A 22,209-nucleotide genomic window follows, 5' to 3' on the forward strand; every position below is an offset into this window, starting at 1 on the left:
CTACAGGCTTATACCTATAAATTCACTTTTTTTTCTCTCTTTTTGTCCTTACACCCACCGATTCCTATGGTGCATCAGTATTATAAATCTGCACAAGAACTGAATGGTGCATTTGGTTTAACAATTGACATCCTAACTCCAGCACTTACGCACACATACAATTTAATTGTGGCAAGGGAAGCAATGCAAGCAGGCAGGAATTCAATTTTTGTTTCAGGCTGTTGCTGGGAACACCAGATAGAAGGCAAAGGGCTTTGACTCGTGGCTCGTGTGTGTTTGTGTGAGATGAAGTTTAATCGCTGTATGGCCAGACAGAAAAAGGTCTTTCTGAAGTGGAGGATCATGATGTGCTGTGTGCCTTCTTCCTGCTCTGCCCACAACAGCCATGAGTCTGTTGGTTGTCACTGAAGGAAGGTGGATGTTTGTCTCCAGCAGTGCAGACCCATGCTCCTAGCGTGATGCTGCTGCTAATTAAGTACAGGATGGAAAAGATCAAAGCTGTGTCTTTCCCTCCCCCCACTTCCTTTTATTTATTTATTTATTTATTTATTTATTTATTAAAATCCACTCCACAAGGCTGTTTCTTATTTTGGAGCTTCATCTCTCTCTGCTATAATGTTTGTTGGTTATCTCACCTGTTTGCTTGGTGGAGTTTCAACTGGAACTGGATTTCCATTTTAACTTGGCAACTTCAGAGTCTTGTTTCCCAATGGCCTGCCAGCTAAATTGGTGTGTTACAGATGAATGCACAGCTCACAGATGGTGTTTGAGTGTTTAGTGGCTCTCAGAAGTAGATATGTATTTGGTCAGGAGGAAGATTGCATTTTTCCTCCAGACAGAGCAAATGTCCTTGGGGATGTTTTCTGTGTCAAGGTAGAAACCGTTCCACACATCAGGTACAGGGGACTCTCCTAGCTTAGGCACAAGTACTACCTACAAATATATATGTATTTCTTTTCTTCTGGATAGGGAAGAATGCTCCTACTAACATAAACAAGAAGTTTGAAATCTTGATTCTCCTGAATGTCTATAGATGTTTTAAGTCTAACATTTCACTTTCTGTAGTTTTCCATTTATTTTTTATCTGAGATGAGCTTGAATGTGATGCTGTAAACTCCTTCTCCAGGTCCTAAACACTATTTTATTGCTCATGCACAAGGCTGAGCATTCAGCATTACTTAGTGGGTGAACAGCTTTACAGATACTGCTGTGTTTTTTAAGATCTATACCTTTTCTGACATCTTGCATCCTCCCCTGTGTGGTTTGTGCCTTTTTTCTCATTCATTCACTGTCATCTTATTTACTTAAAGCAGTCAGAGGGCACTAAGTAGGGGAGGAGTTACATGCTTTCTTTTGCTTCTTGACTGGCTTAGTCATGTCATGAGGATGAATAACAGAGGCTGTCTACTGCCTTTTGTTCCTTTCTAGAATGAAATAAAAACCAGAGCTGCTTAAAACTTCTGAAAGCTGCACTCGAGTTTCCTCACTTCATGTTTGTACCCATCCAGAGCTGGAAGCAACCAGACTGGAATATTTTAACAAAGTCTGTTCCTGTAAGATTTCCAGACTGTTTTGCCAAGCCACTAAGCTCTTGAAAATGCAGTTAAGCATGAAATAGGTGAAGTTTTAGTTGCTTACCTAAACTGCAGCCATGACGATAATAATTTTAGTTTTTGTCATTTTTGCTTTGTCATTGTCAGATGCTGCTCAAAGCTGAAATGTGCAAAGCTTTGCCAGCTCTCTACAAGGAACCACACTGTCCTCCAGCTCTATTGCCACTCTGCTTAAATTTTGTGATTCTTTCTTCTTCCAATGCTTTCTTCCCCAGCTGGGTAAGAAATCTCTTCTTGTGAATGCCTCAGTCAATTCCCTTAGGAAATTCTTAGTTAGCTAAAGTCAGGAGATGGGCTCCTCTGCCAGCCTAACACTGTTGGGTAAAGGGACTGCTGAGGACATGAATCTGTTGCTCTTTGCCAATTTTCTGTTGTCGTAAACTCTTTCATAGTGAAAGCTGACTGTCCACCATCTTCAGACTAGCGCAGTTATATCCAGAGGAATATGAAGCTGTCAGCACTTTCTTCCCTTTCTCTTTAATGAATATTTCTTGGCCCACTGACCCAGAGTTCCCCCCCTCAACTCCCCCCCTCCCCCAGCATGGAAGAACATAGTGGTTCCTCCAAGGCTACAGCTGTGCCAGCACATAACCCCATGAGTGTATTGTGGGAAAAGTTCAGCTGATGTGTTTGTTCTGGCTCCTGGCTGTGCCTGTAATGCAAACACACCTAAGCTGTTGCTGATCCAGAGTTTACTGCTTGCTGGCCATCTCCCACGAGCTGGCACAGCCTGGACCTTGGAAGGAGCACAGCCACCATCAGCCTCCTCCTCCCCAGCTTGGTGGGGCAGCATGTGACTTTACAGGTGCAGTCATGTACCTGTGCCATGTTCTTTGCAATAAACCAAAACAATTGCAGTTATTGGATTACTCTTTTTCCCTGTTTTGTGAGAATGTTTAATTCCTAAAAGTCCTGCTTTTTGATTTTGGATTTTGCATGGTCCTGGCAGTTTCATTTTCCACCACAGCTGCACCTGAAAAATAAACGTGCCATGATTTCCAACATTTCTTCAGTACCATGTCTTTGGGTTTTTTAGTAAGCTGTAGGTCAAATTCTCTTATGGACATTTTTATGTTAAGGAACATAATGTCCCCTCAGGTCTTTTGTCACCTCTCTCACAGCAGATAGCCCCTAGGCAACCCTTGTAACTGTTTGTGATACCTGCTTTCTTGGTTGCTTACAAACTGAAGAATGTGAAGCATAGGTGTGTCCTAGAAAGATCTAGGAAAAAACAGTGTCTCCATCCTTGGAAAACGCTCTCCCTGGTTATATTCACTTTGCATACAAATAAACAAAAAAGTAATATTTTATTAGGAATCCAGTGGATACAATAATGGACTGTAACTCAGCAGAGGTCGGTTCGCAGCTCTGCCGTTGGCTTATTGGGCAAAGTCATTTGTGTCATCACCACAGAGCCTGGGATAAAGACAGTTTCTTTGTGATGCAGCACGAGCTTTGGAAAGGAAAAATATTATGCAGAGGTAATAATAATAAAATCCTTCTCATGATAATAAAATTATGTGTTTTATATATATGTTTATGTTGGGCACAATGGAATGAACCATATTCCCTTTCAGCCTCATGCTTCATCAGTGGTGCTTTGAACTGGTTTCCATTTGAAGGGTTACATGTATTAGTGTACTAATTTTAGATGTGCATTCAGATACAGGTGTGATTTTACACTGAAAGTGATAACATTTCATTGTAGTAACACTGGGCAGCATTTCCTGCATGTTCTTTTCTGTTGATAAAGGACTTAGCCTTAAGTTTAAATACCTACTATTTAGGCTGGTGGGGGGGAGGGGTCTTTTTTATTTGTGAACTGAGTAAACATGTTGCACTGACTCTTGGGCTGTAAGGACTATGTATGACTCCCTGACGGTAATTTGCATAAACTAATTCTTGTCTGCATTTGCTCTTTAAATCTTCTCTGTCTGTATGGGTGACAAAGAAACATTTATTTTGCCTTATTTTATGCAATGTAAATAATAGATACATTCAGGATAGATCCTGAATACCTCAGCTGGTGTGCACCAGTGTAGCTCTGGAATAAGCAGGGTTGCATGGGCTGAGGATCTACCCCACTGTCAGTTCTAAGTGCCAGCCTTGCAGTCCATTATACAAATGTTCACTGTAGTTTGTCAGCAGCAAAGCTGTCACCCAACAGTACACACTGCCTTCTATTAGCCATTACTTTTCTGTCATTATCATCAAGTGCAGCTTAAGAGAATCTGTGCATTGTTTCTTCCCTTCTGAACAATTTCCATAGAAATAATTGACTTGCTTTTATGGTAATTCGGTCTCTGCTGTTTGTTACTGCAGCATTTCCCAAAGAAAAATGCAAAACTAATGCCCTAGAACAAAAACATTCAGCCAAATTACTAACCAGTAATCCAAGGAATCATGGATAAATCCAATGCTCAAGTGGCTTCTCATTTGGAACTTTATATCGTTTTCACCCAAGGGTTAAGGTTTGGTATTTTGTGGGTGGAGGGGTTGTTTTGTTTTTGAAAGGTAATACTCATGCTCTCTGCCCTACAGCAACTTTATATAAATCTCTTCTGAAAACTGTATCTGCCAGTACTGTCACGCCTCCCCCAAGCTTTTACTACTAACACCAGCTAAAAATATTTAAAGGGGCTGTTTCCACTTGTTTGGTGCATTTCATTTCATGTTTCTCCCTCTTCCTTTCTTCATTTTTCAAAAAAGTCAATGAGAGAAGTCATTTAAGCCTAGTGTTTTGAAGTGGCAACCGGTAAACAGCCTTACAGCATGATTAATGAGTACTCTGGAACAATTTGCTGAAACTTACAAGTAAGTTGGGGCCAACTGAATTTGGTTTAAAGTAAATGAAGATATTCCAGTTATGGGCTGGGACTCTCACTGAGTCACTGTGTAGGCTACATTTTCCACCAGTTTCTACCACTGGCTGATGGTGCTCATGTCAAGCTGTTACACAGTCACAGGGAAGTATAACCTAGCACAGAACTGACACTCAGAATCTGGACTTCCAACAAGTTAAACAATAAAGTGTTTAGTTTCCCTTTGAAAGCAGGAAATTATGATCAAGGCATTTGATGAAAACCATGAAATCTTGAAAAGGATAATTGCTGTTACAAAAATAAAAACGAATGTTGTTTGATTCTACCCAATGGACATATTTTTTTTTGGTTTCTTTGACTTCCAGCAAGCTTGGGTTTCTGTGGAGTTTCTGGGCTTCTATTGCTTTTTTCAGAGGAAAGGTGCAACTAAGGAAAGACATCATAGATGTTGTTCAGCTGGTTTAAGCAGGGTCATTCAGTGGAAGGCTTTTGGGTTTGATAAGTGAGAACATTCTGAATTTCTCTGCTTTCATTTATAAGTTTGTTGAGCAGATGGATTCCCATGGCTGAGAGAGCCAGCATCTCAGCAGAGATCATCTCTCTTTTTACCTCTTGAAAGTGGAAGTAGTGTGTGGAGCAATGGAGTGCTGGAGGCACATGTTGAATATTTTCATTGCTGCCTAAACCTTAGGGCAGTTCCACAGCCATACTTTGTATGGTGTGCTCACACTGTGTACAGAAGCAGCTTCCATACATTGAGGGACAGAGCAGGAGCAAGTGCATTCATGGAGCTCCTGTGAAAGTAGTGATTGCACTGTGAGGTCCTGCTGCAGTGAGCAAGAAGTTTACTCACCTTCCCAACCCAGCTTCTCATTATTTAAACCCAGTTTTTTCATTATTTCTGGTGCTCTAGGACTGCTGTGAATGAAAGAGGACTGAGTATTTTCAGTGCTCTGAGCAGTGTGCTCTCCTTCTCCATTTGTGTGTTGGGTTAGAGGAAGGATTTATGTTCTTGAAATCTTTTACAGGTGGTCCATTGAAAGTTTCACTCTGGCATTGCTTATTTGGAGATAGCCTCAATTAATAAATTGAGACTAAATGACCTAGTAGTACATGATTCTTACGTGAAGTGTTGAGCTAAATCCAGATTTTTTGGAAATATATATGGTTACTGGTGCTCTTGGCACAGAGATGAAGATTGGCAGTGATCCCTGTAGGATGTGGATTTCTGACATGGGTGAGGCTGGGTGGGACATCTATGTAATTCTGCTTGTTTGATGAAGGATGAGATGAGTATTATGAGCTAAGATAGTACTATTTTTTTTTTTTTTTTCACAAACAAACAATTTGGTCTAGCTAAAATACAGTGTGGCTAATCCTGCCCTATTAAGTTTTCTCAAAGAGTGAATGCTTTAAGAGTAAATTTTGATGGAAGCTATTAAGGATGACAAAAATTTCTTTATATGAAAGGAAGTGTAGTGCAATCTAGCCGCAGAGTTCAGAACATTTAGAATTCCATGGTTATTGTAGTATAATACCACAGTCAATTATATTTCTTATTTTACATTTTTCTTTGTCTCCTTCTCACACAAGCCTAGACTATGAATTCATAATGTTAATGAAATGTGTTGTGATGTTCCTGTAGGCTGCTGTGGGAAAATAATTACAACATGAGGAAGGTCATTCATGATGTGGCCCTGCCTCTAAAGTAGGACTTTGTGACTGATTAGGACATAAGCAAAATGGACTACAATAACTTGAAAAAACCTTCAAAACCCCTGACAGATCAGCCTATAGTCACTGCAAGAATCAGCTTTCTTAGCCCAACAGATGTTTCTGTGAGAAGTTTTAGTGGTTTGTACTTGAGGCCTTCATTGACCCAAAACCTATTTTTTTGTGCTGTGTCCCTGACAACTTCTTGTCCTTTCCTTCTCCAACCATGTAACTGAAGTCTGAGCCTTCTCATGAGCAAAGGGGCTGGCTGACAGCATGCCGTCTCCTCCATGTGCGTCCTGCTCAACACTGAGAATCAGGAGTAACATGCTGCCAAGGCGGGTCTCAAAATCCAGCTTTATGGTTGGCAAGTTTGGGGGGTTTGTTTTTCCTTCTCATTCAAATCTAGATTAAATGCAGAAACTTTTAAAGTTTCTTCTCTATTGCTATTCACAGTTCTCTTTGTGAATGCTGAAGAAATGTACACAGCTACTTAAGAAATCTATGTAGACAGAAAAGTTTTTTAAAAGAGTCGCTTCTTCTTCAGTCACATGCTACACTTTAAAAAGCCAGCATGTTTCCTTCCACAAAAAGACCTTTATATTTTTGAACTTTCAGAAGCCTTAATCAATATAAATAACAGTTTGAGCATGATGACATCATGTTCAGTCCTAGAGTTGCGCATCTCAGCTGCTTAGTCATTTAAATCAGTGGAAATAAGCACAGCAGTTAGAAGTTTCAAAAGGTCAAAGAAGCTACTGTCTTTTCAGCTTTGAATCAGCTGAGAGACTCCAGTTTCTGGGAAACATAATGCCGAGGCTGCATCTCAGCATCTCATTTCCTCCCCCCACCTCCTTTGAAGCACTACAGTAACTAGCTTAAAGGGAAAATCACACCACACTCAGTAGCAGAATCCTTTAAAGAGCAAGTTCCTTTCTAGTTCCCCTTTTACTTGAAACGAAAGAGGAGTTTTATCCCACATTGTGTATGGAAATATTTGACTGAAGTGCTCTTACCCAAATGCCAAAAAGCTGTTCACAGGTTTTCAGTAAAATTAATACTTTTTGTTACAAATATGACAAGTTATCTTACCATTTTCTCAGAAGGAAAATAAGTGATAAAGTGTTCCTCAGAGAACAATTTGTGAGAAAAATTAAAATCAAAATGAGAGCAAAAGGCTTTTAAAAACTTAGTTTTAAATGTGATTTGTTGTCTTTATAAAAGTGACAGCATGATTTCTGGGAGGAAGCCACCTCTCACCTAGACTGCCATGGAAAAAACATTTATTTTTTTTTTAATGTCAGATACATTGTTTAATCAAAAGTTGTGACCAGAACCTGTGCAACATTATCTGTACAGCAGGACTCTGCAGTCTTTCAGCAACTGCTGTTTCTTACATGTTTTTACGAATGACTCTTTGTTTTGATTCCATGTATTTCTAGCTGCCGTTCTGCTGCTGATGTGAAACTGTCCAGGCAGGTTGTCGAGCATTTCCATTTCATGGTATACACGGCTTTTTCGGAGCTGGGAGCCGCATGCTGGCACTCCAGGGACTTCTGGCTGCTCACACTGCTGGTAGTTTTGCTTTGGTTCCTGAGACTCTACCTGCATTATTTGAGTCAGTGGCTCTTCCTTCAGACCATCTCAGTTCCTGTTGCAAAGTAAGTCCTGCTATCCTCTTTTCTCTGTCAGAATATTTCACCTAATAGTTCGATTCAAAGCATGTCCTTTTCACGATGAAGAGAATTGATGACTCAGATTCCTGCTGAGAGCTCTACATGCAAGCTCTGATAGGAACCCCTGCAGAAACTAAGACAACAAGGACTGCACCCAGAGTCCAGATGAGATGATATGTAAACGTATATATCAGGTGAAGGTGTTAGTAATGCAAACTTTAAACCCAGAACATGATGTGTCCATTTGTGTATCTTCTGTCACGCCTACATCTCTCCCATCTGAGATACTCAGCAGGTTATGTACCTTCCAGAAGAATAATTTATCATTTTGGATAAAGTATTTCTACATTCTTCAGGAGTTCACAAAACTGAAGAAGCATTTGAATCATAATTCATGTTACCAATATGATCTATGAGTAAAATACTTAGAGGAATTTAACTTTGATATATCAGTTTTACTGTGAGTACTGCAATGAGTTGACATATTTTAACTCTATGATACATTGACTTTAGCTCAGGAATTAGACCTCTCTAGAGTGTTGCAGGAAAATCATTGCTTGTCATTACCTGGCATGAAATAACCAAAAGATGGAGTACAAGTCCACTAGGTGATATATACCTGATCCTATGCATATTCCTGTGTGATAGAGAAGGGTTTTACAGAGCAAAAAGGTTCAGTCATGCTTAGTAAAGGAAATATTTCTCCAATAGAAACTTTTTTTTTTCTTTTATTCACCTTAAATCATTGCACAAACCTGAATCAGTCAGTAGGAGCCAGCAACATGCAACTCTCTGACTTATGTCTGGTGTGGTAGTGGTATTGATTATTGGCTGAAATTTGAACAGGGTGTCTGAGCAGACTCTGTACAGTGCTGGGTTTTGCTAAGGTGGTCTTCTAGATCTTAATGTAAAGCCAGCCATCTCTCACTTCTGGCCTTGCACAGCCTGTGTTGGCTTGGCCAGCTGGCGGTAAAACTTCTGGGAGGCCAAGCATCGAGAGTCTGTGAAAACAAAGGAAACTCAACAGAAGGAAGCAATGCATGAGAGAGTGGTGGTCATGTTCAAAGCCACTAGTCACAGCTGTCCCAGGCAGTCAGCTAGATAAAGGATAATGTTCTCAGGCCAAGATGCCCTGGATCAGCATCCCAGTCTGTAGCTGTGTGTCTGAACAATGAGACTGAGCTGAGCACTCTCTAGTCCTATCAAATGTAGTGGTAGCACTCACAAGTAGGGAACAGAGTGAGAATCAAACCACTTCACCTTAAGTTAGGAACAGAATTTAGGCCGCTTCAACTGGATGGAAATTTTTGCCTTAAATTTCAGCATCTGTGTGTAGCTCACAATGCCAAGCTGTTCTTGTCTCTTACCATGCCAGCAAACTTGCTCATCATATGAGCTTTGCAAATCCCACCATCTCAAGGTGGGAAGAGGGACATTTCCAATCACTTTAGGCATGATAAAAGCTATGCCTTCTGCATATTTTCTGTTTTGTGCACTGCCCAAAGGTGCTGCTGTGCAGACATGGGTGAGCTCCTGGAGCCTGTGCTCATGTTGGTGCATCTGGGAGGTAACACCTTCCTATAGCCTTTCCTGCACAGTCCCTAGAGCCTGGACGTGGACCCAGTGAACTGAGAGTCAGAGGGGATCCAAGGATGCAGAAACAAGAGGAGGAGGAGAAAGTTTTATTTTTCTGACTAGCTTCATACAGCTTTTGTCTTAGTATTTTGACCCAGATAGGGATGCAACTTTGCAGTGCAATGTGCATGATTCTACCTTCTTTCAATGGTTTGCTCAGGAGCACAAATGCTCTCCTTTTGCTTGTTTACAGGTTCCAGCTCTTCCCTCACACTGTGGAACTGTGCTACCAGAACTCCTTGCTGCACACCAGTGAAGAGTTGGCCATGGTCGTGGTGGGACCACTAACCTTGAATGCTGGGTTGCTTCTCATGGTCCTGATCAGATGGGGCTGTCAGCAGCTATTTGACTCATTCCCTTCCTTCTTGTCAAAATTTATCATAGCTATGGGACTATGGACAGTGCTAGACCCCTTGGCAGTGTTTGTAGTGGATTCATTCCTGGGGGTGAGTCACTTAAAATAACTTGGACATGAGAACTTGATGTAGAAGTTTGTTTTATTCAGTGAATCACTGAAAGATATGAAATTCCACCCCCGGCAATGGAACATGAAAGTTAAAAAGAAATTAAATAATAATGTTATACATTACCTTTTTATTAACAAAATTCCCATCTAATGGAGTCACTGTGTTTCTGCATAAAATTAAGAGCACTGTAAAAGCCATATATGGAGATAAGAAAGTAAATCCACTGCTGGAGTGATTGCATCTGCTTTGAAAAGAATTATGGCAGTTTTGGATGTTAATGGGGATAGGTTAATGAGCAATCCTGATTATTAACGTTTCAGATTTTTCTAAGCATCAAAACAGACAAAATGAAAAAAATAGAGGTTATCATGCACTTCTCTGGCAAGGTAGTTAATATAATTTACTGGCACACCTAAAAAGGCTTGTGAGATCGAAAGACAGACATCTTTAAGGAGAGAGTTTCATCTTACGTAACATCAGGAGAGCAAAGTTCCCAACTCTATCTGTGCCTACGTATGAGCTGTGTAGCCCGACTGTACTTGGGTGGCTCCTGACTTTTATCACATCTGAGATAATGCTCAGTCTCCCAGAGCACACATATCAAATTTGAGTCTCACTGTGTCTTTGACACCGGTTCCTGTCAATGGTTGCAGGATGCTGAGAGTTTTCCTGGGGCTGTGATATTGCTCTTCTGCCCTTGCTGATCTTTCAAAGTCATCTATGTTTCTGTTGCTCACTCCAGATCAAGCACTAATCCACAGGTCTTGCTGTGGATCAGGTTTTCTCAGGTCTCTTGGTTCTTCATCATCTGACCTGTGCTCTGCAGGTGATTTTTCATTCTTAACCTGTCGTTTTCTATTGCAGTAGTTTTGAAAATTAAAATTCAGCTCTTCAAGAAATTTAGTTGGAGCTCAATTGAGAGGTAATTGCAATAGTTTAAGCATGTGGCAACATGCTCTAGTTTTCACTTGGGCAGCCTGCATTTATTTATTTATTTATTTAATTATTTTAAAATTTCATTATGTAAAACATGCACAGAATTGAATTTTAATTGTAATTTGTATTAAGATTGTTTTTCCCCTAAGATAAAAAGGTGTATTTCCTCAATAACCAGGGTAGAAATATTAGAATGTTTAAATGGATTTTTTTCTCCCCTCTAATACTGATGTATTCATAAAAACTGGAAGAGAGGATGAGGTCTGCCTTATCTTTCCCACACTGGCATTGAGAAAATCATTGCCATTGACTTCAGTGGAATTGTGCTCAGTTCTACACAGACTGGATTACTTATCAATTTCAAATAGCACTAGGTCAGGGGCAAACGTGAGATACAAGTAAAGTAACTTAGCTTTTCATTAATGTGTTAAAAATGTACACACCTCTCTGTACCTCATACTGAAAATTTGGCAATCTTACCCACCAAGATTATCTTTGGTAGAAACTCATTTGTTCAAATATTACACAATATACTGCATGTATCCTTTCCAAAATGAAACTATATCTCTTACATGTGTTTTCATTATTGCATTTGTAATTTTTTTTTACTCTTGGCATTCTTTCAGCAGCTATTTCAGATTTGCTTGCCAATCTATTTTAGATCAAGCCTTTTTAAAATATTGTGTTGTGGCAATATAAGTTATTTTAGTGCTAGAATGTATTTTAGTATTTTAAATAGCCTTAATACTTACAAAAGATGACAGATGGCCCTGGAGACAAAGGTTTCTGTGTTTACTAACTAATGTTTTTTATTGTTAAGGAAAGGCTAGAGAGCAGATGCATATTTGGGGGGGTTTCAAATGATAGTCCAAAATGCTGTGTCAAATGTGTTATTTCAGATTTGATTTACTGTCAGCCTGTAGAAGGATGTTCCAGGGATAAGAAACATTCCTATGCAGTTCAAGTTAAAGTTCTGACACAGCTTTCCTGGGACCCCACTCACTTTGTCTGTCTGTGGCTTCCAAAATGCAGACAAGAATAACACCTCTTTGGCCACAGGGATGTGTGTCATCGGAAAAACCAGTGGGCACTGCAAACGGCTCACATGACCACCACATGTGGTGGTGTGATAAGTACCTGAGAGAGAAGTCGACAAATGTTATTTAAGTTATTTAAAATGAAGACGCCTTCCTTGGATCATGTCTTTGAGGAGCACAGAAGGTATACAGAATGACAGAGTACCTTTGTCAGAAAAAAAGGATAGAAAACTACAGTTCTCCCACACCATTTTTGGTTTGCCAGAAAGAACCGCTCGGATAAGAGAGAAATTTATTCTTATTCGCCATTCAGACTTTTGCCTCTCTGGAGGAATGTCAGGACGTGACTGCTGTGCAGAGGATTTTCCTTGGTAGACAGTTGCTTCAGTAAGAAAGCAGTGGAAGCAGCCAAATTTTTTTTTTTTTACTTTTTTTTTTTCCAAAAAGAGGAGATGAAACAGGGACATAGAAGACAACCAGAGTATTTAATTCTTTTTGTAACAAATATGGATGGATCTGAATTAGTGACTAGTCTTTATATGTCATTACCAGTCTCCTGGGACCTTCAACTTCCACAACAGAACCTAGCAGCATTGCAAATGGTGAAGAGAGAACAAAAATGTGCTCAAGAATCACAGTCCTTCTGTATCTGGACTTGCAGCTGTCATTCCTTTACTATGCACATCACTGCAAAGGTAGCCAGAAATGGGCAGAAAGTTTTGACGTTTCCTAAGGGTTAATCTAGGCAAGCTGCTCAGAAAGGTGCAGGTTTCTTGAAGCCTAAAGGTCACAGGGTCCCTCTCTGAATGATGGGCACTGGATGCTTTGGTCGTGCAGTTTCACATCCTTGCAAAACATGTCAACATGATCTAATATGGATATGGCCATCACCAAGTCCCTTTAAAAAGGAAAAAGTGGAGAGAGGAATTTATTTAAGTTCAGAGCAGTAGAAGACCTATGATATGTAGTTGAATTCTTCTAAATTGATCCAGCAGAGGGCAATAATATGTCAATACAGTAGCTAGTTCTTAAGAACTAGATATGAGGGAAAAAAAGAAAAAAAGGAAAGTAATAGATTTTTTAAAAATTAAAAAAAAAATTCAACATTATGCCTCCTTGGTCATTGCATTAAGGCAAATTTCAGCCTTCTTCCCCTTCCACTTGCCGTGAAATACACTAACAGAGTTCACTTTAAGTATTTTCACTGTGACATGGGTTTTGTTTAAAAAGCCACCTCTATAGGGTAGATTTTAATTTTACTAAAATAAGCCAGCAAATAGTTTATTTCACATCTTGTGGTTAATTTCAAATTATGCCTAGCAGACTCCTAAGTTTCAGACTGTGTGCTCCAAAAGTTACATTTAAATCCTTCTTATACAGAGATTCATGTTCTTTTGTCTCTATAGTCTAATTAGGTGTGACATTTTCTTATGTTGATTTTCCCTCCATGACAGCGATTTGGGAACAGTGTAGAGAAACCCATTGCTGATGCTGCAAAACTCTCCTGGGTATTTCTAAGAGCAGGGGAGTCAGGAGTTCCTGGTGCCTTAATCACGGTGATGCTTTACACCATCCTGTTCATGATCTCATCAACAGTGTTGTACCTGTATTTTTTAAGGTATGTCTCCTAATCGTATTATTCCCTTAAGAACTTAGGCTTGTGCCTCTTCTCCAATTAGATAAAATAAGGTGACATCAGAAAAGATATATCAGTGTCACATGCCCAGAGCCCAGAACTGTAGATAGACAAGGAGGGGTTTGCTTCTGCTTAACTTTTAATGCACTGAGATTGCTGGGCACAGCAAGTCAGAGACAGAGCCACTTATTTCCTCAACAGGAGCACAACTGATATAATGATTTTTCATAGATTCTAGAAGCCTCTGCTTCTCTGGCTTCAGGCAATGATGTCTGTGTAAGGGCTTAAGCTGTAAAGTGTGCATACCTTTCATTTAGGTACTTTGGAAGATGTTGTCTTTATTCTTACAAGAAAGGGTTTTGCGGAAAAATAGGAAAAATTTCAGAAAGCTACATATAATATGAAGCGCAAAATCTCTGAGTCTGCAGTGGCTTCCAGAGCCTTACAGCCTTTTGAAAATATAGGATTTTTGACTTCTTGTGACTGAGTTGTCATGAAATGATTTAATCCAAATAATTTTTCCATGACATTAGCCCATTTTTTAAACTCAGTTCCTCATGAAATTTGACCAACTACCTTTCTTGCCATCTTTCTAGTAGACACCATTAGCTGCACAGTCAATAGGGACAGGTGTGGGACACTGAAAATTAATTAGATAGATTGTCTAATATATTGAATGAAAAAGTGTATTTTTTTCCTAAGTGAATAATTAATAATGCAGTAGGAATTTTGTTCTGGCCCTCGATTCACCCAGTGATGAATGCTGGCAAACACCAATAAAAAGCCACATGCAAAGGCAAGATGCAGGCAGGTGTAAGAACAGAAAAGCTCAGCACACACCCTCCACCTGATTGTATCATCCTTCGGTCCCCCTTCCACAAAATCTGTTGCAGCAGGCAGAAAAAGATAAATGGCATTCTAAATTTCTGCAAAGTATTTCAGAGCTCCTACATTCCTGGGAGCTGTATACAACTCCAATGTACTGGTAGTCTAGTTAATTAGTTTTTGAGACGTTAATGCCTTCTTAATCATTGACTTAATAGTTTTGAATAGCTTCATAAGTTTTAGCTGCTGTCGTTTATTACTCAGGAAAATTAATTTAAATTAAAACATTTGTAAAGCAGGTTTTTATGAGAATATTACCAACATCTTCATTGTCTGGGGAACAGGTGCAAGATCATCAAAGGTACCTTTCCTTCTGGATCAATTTTCCCATAATGTTTTCCAATAAAGGGGTGGGAGAATAATGTTACTAGGGGAAAAAAAGTTGTCTTAGCATAACACATTTTAAAAATGATTCATAGCAAAATACAAAAGCAAAGGGAAGATAACAAAATCTGTTACAGTGCATAACATCTTTGAAGTTCTTTGCTTGATAACAAAAGAAAACATTTTGAATACTGGAGTCTGTGCAGAGTAAAGTTATATAAAGAGCTTCTACTGTTGGATCAACTTTCTCTTCCTTGAACGTCTGTAGCCAACTCCGTGGGAAACTGGCACCTAGCTAGGACTCTTGAGCAGCACACTATCAGCCCAATAATGATAGAATTAAAAGCTTCAAAAATGTTTTTAGGGAAACCATCTCTGCATTTCATAACACTGTTTCCTGAATATTGACATAACAGCATTTGTTTTCAAGAGAAAATAGTATTACTGCCAAGGCAGTAACATTTCTTTGTATGAATATTTCTCAGATGCCATATCTCAAATATTTTCAAGTGGAATGTTGCTCAGCACAGAAAACATCTATTTTTAAATAAGCATTCACCACATTTTGCTCTTGTAAGGTAAACCAATATAAATATTGAGCGATACTTTCTGCATCTTAAGACCCCAAATGCCAGGGGAGACTTTGGCTGTTGGATGGAGGAGCTGGTGACATTTGTTGGAATTACTCAGCAGCTTGCCATTAAACTGAAGTGTTTGGCATTGTGTAAAAGAAGGGATAAGAACACTGAACCCACAAGACCACCAAAGCAAGCAGGGGCTGTGTCTGTTTCTGCCACAAATAGAAAGCTTCATGGTAGCACTGATGAACAGCCAGGAAGCTAATGAAATAATGGGCAGGGGATAAGTAGCATTAGGCATTTATTTGTTTCTTTATAAACCAAAATATCTCAATAAATCTGGTTCCCCTTGGGTGTCTTGGGAGTCTGTAGTACAACTAGCATGGAGAGGTATTCTAATTACTTTTTGCAACAATGAAGAAGCGCTAGTTGCAATTCCTTCCTTTTAATTCTACCAGACATTAGAAACAGACAGGAGTTTGTTGGTGAAATGTTTCCTACACTGTGAGAAAATGCAGACCCATCTGAATGAAGAGTCTGGTGGAAAGCATCTGAACTTCCTGGTATTGAAACATTTTTCAGGGAAAAGCTTAAAAATCTACATTTTTAAGTGTTAACAGCAAAACTGGTTCTGTATTTTTAATGGTGGTTTCCCCAAAAAGGATGAGAAAGGCTCAAGCTAAGATGTAATAAATTGTTTTAAACCACTAAATCTACCCTTTAATTTTTGGTTTGTGTAATTCTTTGAAAAGAGCATTTTTTAAATCAGACTCTGGGTAGGAAATAATTTCAATGTTTTCTATTCTTTCTGATAGGTAAGTAAATGAACTTGTAGGGTACTATACTGGTTCTCATATGCCTAGAAAACATAATCTGTGCTTTGATTTTTTATTGTATTAGCAATAAAAATAACTACTCTCATGCTTATAACAAGCTATGTTAAGGTATAAGAAGTGTTTTATTAGTTTTCATGACAAAGAAAAGAAGTTAAAGCAGGTAACAGGAGCAGGTTGAGCACTTTTGGATGAAAAGAACAAAGCTGAAAGACAGGCTTCATGATTCTTAATTAATTCAAAGTTAATTATATTGTTTATGACTATGTGCTTAAAATCTTCATATAGAAAATGTTTATGGCAGCAAATAGTAATTTAACTGCATTAAATTTTACTTAAGTTGAAATAAGAATGTTGCATTAAGTGAGCTTAAATAAATGCCAAGGTCTTTCTGTTATTTAGAAAGACAAGTGGCAAGCCTTTTAAATTGCTGACCTGGAATGTCAAACATGAACACCATGGAATGATATTGCTTCAACATGAACAGAAGGTCAGAAAGACCACCAGCTTGATTGCTAGTTTTTCAACCAAGCACAAGATAATTCCAAGTCATAAGTCAATTCTTGCACAAATGTATCTATTGTATCGAAAGAACATCTGATGTAGATCCTGAGACTAAGAGAAAAACTTTTTCTTTGAAGACACTGTGGAATTTTGTAAATTACTACATAAAGGACACTACTAATATATAAAAAATAATCTCTTCTATAGTGTGCTTTAAGCTACTTTAGTATCCTGCTCTGCCTTAGCACTGATTTGCATTTCACACTTTAGAGCATTTTCTATTATTTATTGATAGCCAGTTTGTTTATATTCCCTGACTACCTACATCTTGATTAGATTATCTTCCACCTGCTCTCCCCTTTTGATAAGAGAATTCTAAAATGACATCTTGGAAATTACAGCAAATTTAGGGCTGCAGCTTCAAAAACGAATGTTTCAAAAAAGAAGGGCAGGGAAAAAAGTACAGAGAGAACCTTTACAGGAAAGCCTGAGATATAAATTCCTGATCTGATGTTGAGTCAGGCTGCCAGATTTTGGGATCAGAATAGCTACTCCATCGCAGAAACTCTTATATATGGTGATTGATCCTAAGGTACACATTCCTGGTCGAAGAGAGAGCTAAAACTCCTCCCGAGATCAAGTTGAAAAATTGTCTGTTGGTGCACCTCCTTATTTCGGTTCCACACTAAATCTCACTTGTGGGCATAATTGTACTAAGCAGCCTACTGAGTGTGCTTCTCTGCACTTTCTGTGAGCACTGTAAGGTGTGATGTAGAGCTGATATCAATGTGAGCTTCATTCTGGTTTAGCTGAACATCCTTTTGCCTCTCCCAGGCACACACATTGTTCACCACACACAGGCCACTACAAGACCCAAGGATAAGGACCAGTCACTGGTGCTGCTGTACATGAGAAGGGTGAGAGTTCAGAGGGTCTAAGGAGTTATGCCTGGGCTTTGTCTCTCACCTGCCAAGAAATGAAGGACCTGAATAGCCCCACAGAAATCCAGGCATTTTGTTGGTTGCAGTGCCACAGCAATCCATGCACTTCATATGATTACTCAGCCAGTCTCTAGGAAGGATGAAAATGTTGAAATTGGCACCAAGAAACAGCTGAATTGGAGTAAGACATTAGCTTGGAAAAGGGTACAAAAGGAAAGACCTCAGTTCAATATCCAAAACTGAGATTACAGATTTTCTGATCTCTATTTACTGAACCCCTGTTTTTGGAATAAAAGTAGAGTGAGAAAGAGATTAATTGACGATGAGCCATTTGAATCAAACAGCAACGTTTTGATGTTTTCAAGTTCATCTTAGGATAAAAATGTGACACCAGGCTTTTACAAAAGCCTCACAATATTTCTTGGTTTCACCTACATCAAAATGCCACACAGCAAGCCTTTCTTGTGGTAGAAAATTTTACTGTGTTGTGTTTATTCAATTCCTTACCATGGAATAGAAACATCATTGAAAAACAAAGCCCACAAATGAATGGACTTTTCTAACATCAAGAGAAGTTTAGATTGTATAGGCTTCAGGCTTGGGGTTGAAAAAAATGGTGAGTAGTTCCCTTCTATATGATGTGGTTTGCCCGTTATTGAACCCTGGCACAGCAGGACTTCCATTCTTGTCTAACTTTGCTACTGGAACTAGTTACCCAGCCCAGTGCTAAGGACAGACATTAGACATTTCTAAGGGAAGGAAGATCAAGATCTTTTTTGGGAGGTCAGTGCCTTTAAATAATTAAAATAAATTGCTGCTTACATTTATGTGATTTGATTCAGGTACTGTAAATTCTCCAGAGGGCTAGGGAGGGCTGTATGTTGGAGAACTTGTGGGAAAGAAGCTTCTTACCTATGGGCAGAGAGCATAGTCATGAAGGGAAAACCAAGACTCAGAAGTCTATAGAAGAATGATTTTTTTTTTTTTTTTACGTGAACAGTCCTTTCAAAGATGAACCAAATATGTCATTTCTATCCTTAGGCTACACAGTGAAGGTTGGCTGTTGGATGTATTTCGACGTATTCATGGTGAGGAAGGCACATTCTTTGTTCCACTGGACTTGGAGATTTCCAGTCAGGAGCTGAGCTACATTATGAAGAGGGCTGAGCAATGGAGAGGAATCAATGGTGAAAGACGGATGGTGAGTGGTGAACAGAGTCTCCAAAAAGAGTCTGTGGTCCAAATTAATGCCTTGTATTTCTGTGTATTATTTAAAAGAACCTAGATATTAGAAAATTATTCTTAGGGTGCTTCACTGAATGGAGAAGCTAAGAAGAAGCACGTACAGGAGAATTTTGTGATGTTGCATGTGCATTGGCTGAACATCCCGAGGGGTTACAATCTGCTTAGTAACCAAAGGCTTAGAGGCATCAGTGATGTCAAAAATTATCTGTGCCATCTGGTGGTTCTTGACTGGGTCTTAGAGACTTACTGCTGGTTTAAATGTCAGTATCATCCCAGATAATTTCTCATGAAGCTCAGCAAATGGAGGATTTCCATGAACAAGTAGAACTCATTCCAAGAGGGTATAGGTGAGGTTGCCCTGAGAAGGGGGTGTGCGTTTGGTGAGTCAGATATGAGAGCCATGCTCTGCTCCCTGGCCCTTTCCCTCCAGGATTGCACAGAAGAGTGGAAATTTGGAAATCTGTAGGGGAAGGTACTCTACTTTGGCTATCAAAATAATTCCTCTTTCTTTTCTGTTAAGGCCCTAGCCTCTAGTCTCATATACAGACCTTAAGCTGTGAAGTATAGGAGATACATTCTGTGTTTGCAAAGGGTCCAGTGGTGGAGACGCCATCCACAAATGAGGCTTCTGGTCATGATTGCTTTCACAGAGTTGAAAATGGAAGTAATGTGGTCAATAGTCTCTTAGGGACATTGTCTTCCTTCTTTGAGGTACTTATTCTTCCTTGCTTTCTAGCTTTGCATCAGTTGTTATTAATTCCCATAGGACTATTTTACAAACCAGCTCTTGGACAATTGATAAAGTGCTCATCAATTTGATTTATACACCTGTGAGTGCCTCTGTGTACAATGCTTTCTTTAGTAACTCTCCTGCTTCAATGTAAAAAAGAACAGATTCCAGATAGGAAGGAAATTAGTCCTCTTAAGCATGTATGAGTTGTTTTGTTTGTCTTTTCTAAGCCTCTGGAAGAAGGGACTTAAGATTAGGGTTTGCAGGCTTTTCAAGTCTCTATAGCTACCTCTGAAAGATCAGCAGTTTATATAAATATATAGCCTCAGTTGTCACTGTTATAAACATCTGCCACAGATGTAATTATTTTTCACATTTTTTTTCCCCCGTGATGACAGTTTGGACCCTGAAAGGAAAAATTGAATGAAAAAGCAGATATTCAGTAAGCTTAATTTTTGTGGGAAAGTGTAGAGCACCACATGGCATTTTAGCAGAGGGGAGGGAAAAGGTTTGAAAGAGTCAACAAGCTTCCACAACCACCTGCCTCAGACATTCCCGCTTTTTATACAGATAAAACTTATTTTGTTTTTCCCAGTAAGTAAAATAACACTTTTTTTCCCACATCAAGTCAAAGCATAACCACTGACAGTTGGTTTCTATTATCTCTGTTACAAGCTAAGTAAGGTCAAGCAAAGAATACATATAGTGGACCTCATTTTATATGCCAGGACCAACAATGCCATATGGAAAAAGTGGCAGATGAGAGAACTGCAAACAACTACATTTCTTTTTCAAGTACTGAATACATTTCTAATGCTATTACCAGCATATAATTTCTTGAAGCAGTACAGACAGGGCTGAATAAGGGGAAAAAAAAAATGAAAAAGAAAAAAAGAAGAGTGGGAAGAAAGGAGGCGGTGTGGGGGCTAAAGACAAATGAAAAAGAATGGAAAGAAAAATTATTTCTCTGTGTACAAATAGTCTGTACCTGAATGGAGGAAACATGGGCTGTCCACTGCTACAGTAAGACATCCTTCAAGGGCCAGAACACTGAAAGACATGAGCCATAGCTATAGACACGTGTAAGCGCCTAGTTTTGCTCCCAGTATGCAGCCCAGCCTGCATAAAAGGCCACATTGAAATGTGTTTACCTAACCTTAGTGTGAGATCCTTTAAAATGGACCCAGCCTCAGCTGGATCCAGCAGCTCAGGGAGTGAAGTCAGAGTAGAGGGAAGAATCCCAATGCCGCACAGGGAGCAGCACACATTTCATTCAACAAAGCAAAGTCATGCACAGTTTTGTCTTTACTAAAGTCCCTAAGTTTCTGGTTCTTATTCTGTCTACATCTGCATGAATTTCATGCCTAGCCAAAAGCCAGGCTGTGACAGTGTTAAACATTCCTGTTCTCTGGGGGACATACTGGTGCAGACTATATGATGGAAGAAGATATGAGCAATGTGGAAAGAGCACAGGAATTTGCAACACTGGCATCTCTAGAAATGATCTCTACCATCTACTTCAGTGGGCCCAGGATCTGCTTTACAATGGGGGAAATTTATGAGTGAAGACTTGTTCAAAACGCCTGAATTATTGGTACAAAACATAAATACTGTGGAAAAAGAACCAGTCTTCATAAATCTTTCCCATCTACTTTTTTTTTTTTTTTTTTGTATTATTTTGATGAAAAAGAGAACCATCAAAGGAAATTTTGTTAGCTCTCTGGCAAATCTAGTTTTGTAAAAAAGACTCGCTCCATTCTAGAAATATGTTCTCCACACGGAGCATCTCCCTGCAAGACTGCGAACTGTATTTGCAGGTCTTTTTATGCTCCTAGGTACTGCAGATACTGAAAGACCCTTTTTTCTGCCATAGATTTGCATAAGGTATTTATCTTGTCCCTTTCTTTTTGTATGTCTTATTGTACAAAGTAATCAGTATGGAAGACACATCACTAGGTCTTATTGCGTGCATTATTAATGTGTTAATTTTTAAATAAAATACGAAATTAACTGTGAACAATTTTTATAAAGGGAAGCATGAGACTGCCATATCTTACATCATTCCATATAAAAAATATATTTTAAATGGAGGTCATTCAAGTAAATAGTCAGTCAAACCTTCTGGAAGAAATAGGTCTACATTTTTGCAATATTTTCTTGCTATTAACCATGTGCTTCTCATTTTTATTCTCTGGATTAAAAATTGCCCCATAAATGGGTATTTTATAATATGCTTAATTTCCTTTTATTAAATTGATAAATGCAGCAGCAGAGGACACATTTACAATATGATGAGAATTTAAGGTTATTGCATTTTATAATTTTTATATTGTTCAGAGAAGTGATTTGTCATTTGTGGAATGACATCCATACCATCATTTAAAAGTATTTTCAGTCTTTCTTTTGATAGGAAAAAGGTCACTTTCTGTAGACCAGGAAGACATCACTCAATTAAACTAATTTGCCTACATGCAAATTTTGTCATTTTTACCTCATTAACTATTTATCATAGAGTAAAAAAATATATATATTCATGAAGGGGCAGCTAACAGCCTGATGGAGCTGGAACTAATATTTTGCAACTCTAATGATTTTTTGCATCCTTAATTAGATAGCATAAGGTTGATATGATTA

The 22,209-nt window shown here is 38.9% G+C and overlaps 1 protein-coding gene across 1 annotated transcript in view; it reads left to right on the plus strand.

Annotated features, from left to right (window-relative positions):
* LOC138105187 (uncharacterized) overlaps nucleotides 1-22,209 on the plus strand; it is an 88,470-nt gene that overhangs the window by 26,363 nt on the left and 39,898 nt on the right. Inside the window, exons 3-6 of the mRNA XM_069004891.1 lie at nucleotides 7,591-7,809; nucleotides 9,653-9,905; nucleotides 13,354-13,517; nucleotides 18,642-18,801. Coding sequence (XP_068860992.1) covers nucleotides 7,591-7,809; nucleotides 9,653-9,905; nucleotides 13,354-13,517; nucleotides 18,642-18,801 — 796 coding nt within the window. The remainder of the gene's footprint in view (nucleotides 1-7,590; nucleotides 7,810-9,652; nucleotides 9,906-13,353; nucleotides 13,518-18,641; nucleotides 18,802-22,209) is intronic.

The sequence above is a fragment of the Aphelocoma coerulescens genome, chromosome 2 (genome assembly GCF_041296385.1).
Source record: "Aphelocoma coerulescens isolate FSJ_1873_10779 chromosome 2, UR_Acoe_1.0, whole genome shotgun sequence".
Taxonomy (NCBI): domain Eukaryota; kingdom Metazoa; phylum Chordata; class Aves; order Passeriformes; family Corvidae; genus Aphelocoma; species Aphelocoma coerulescens.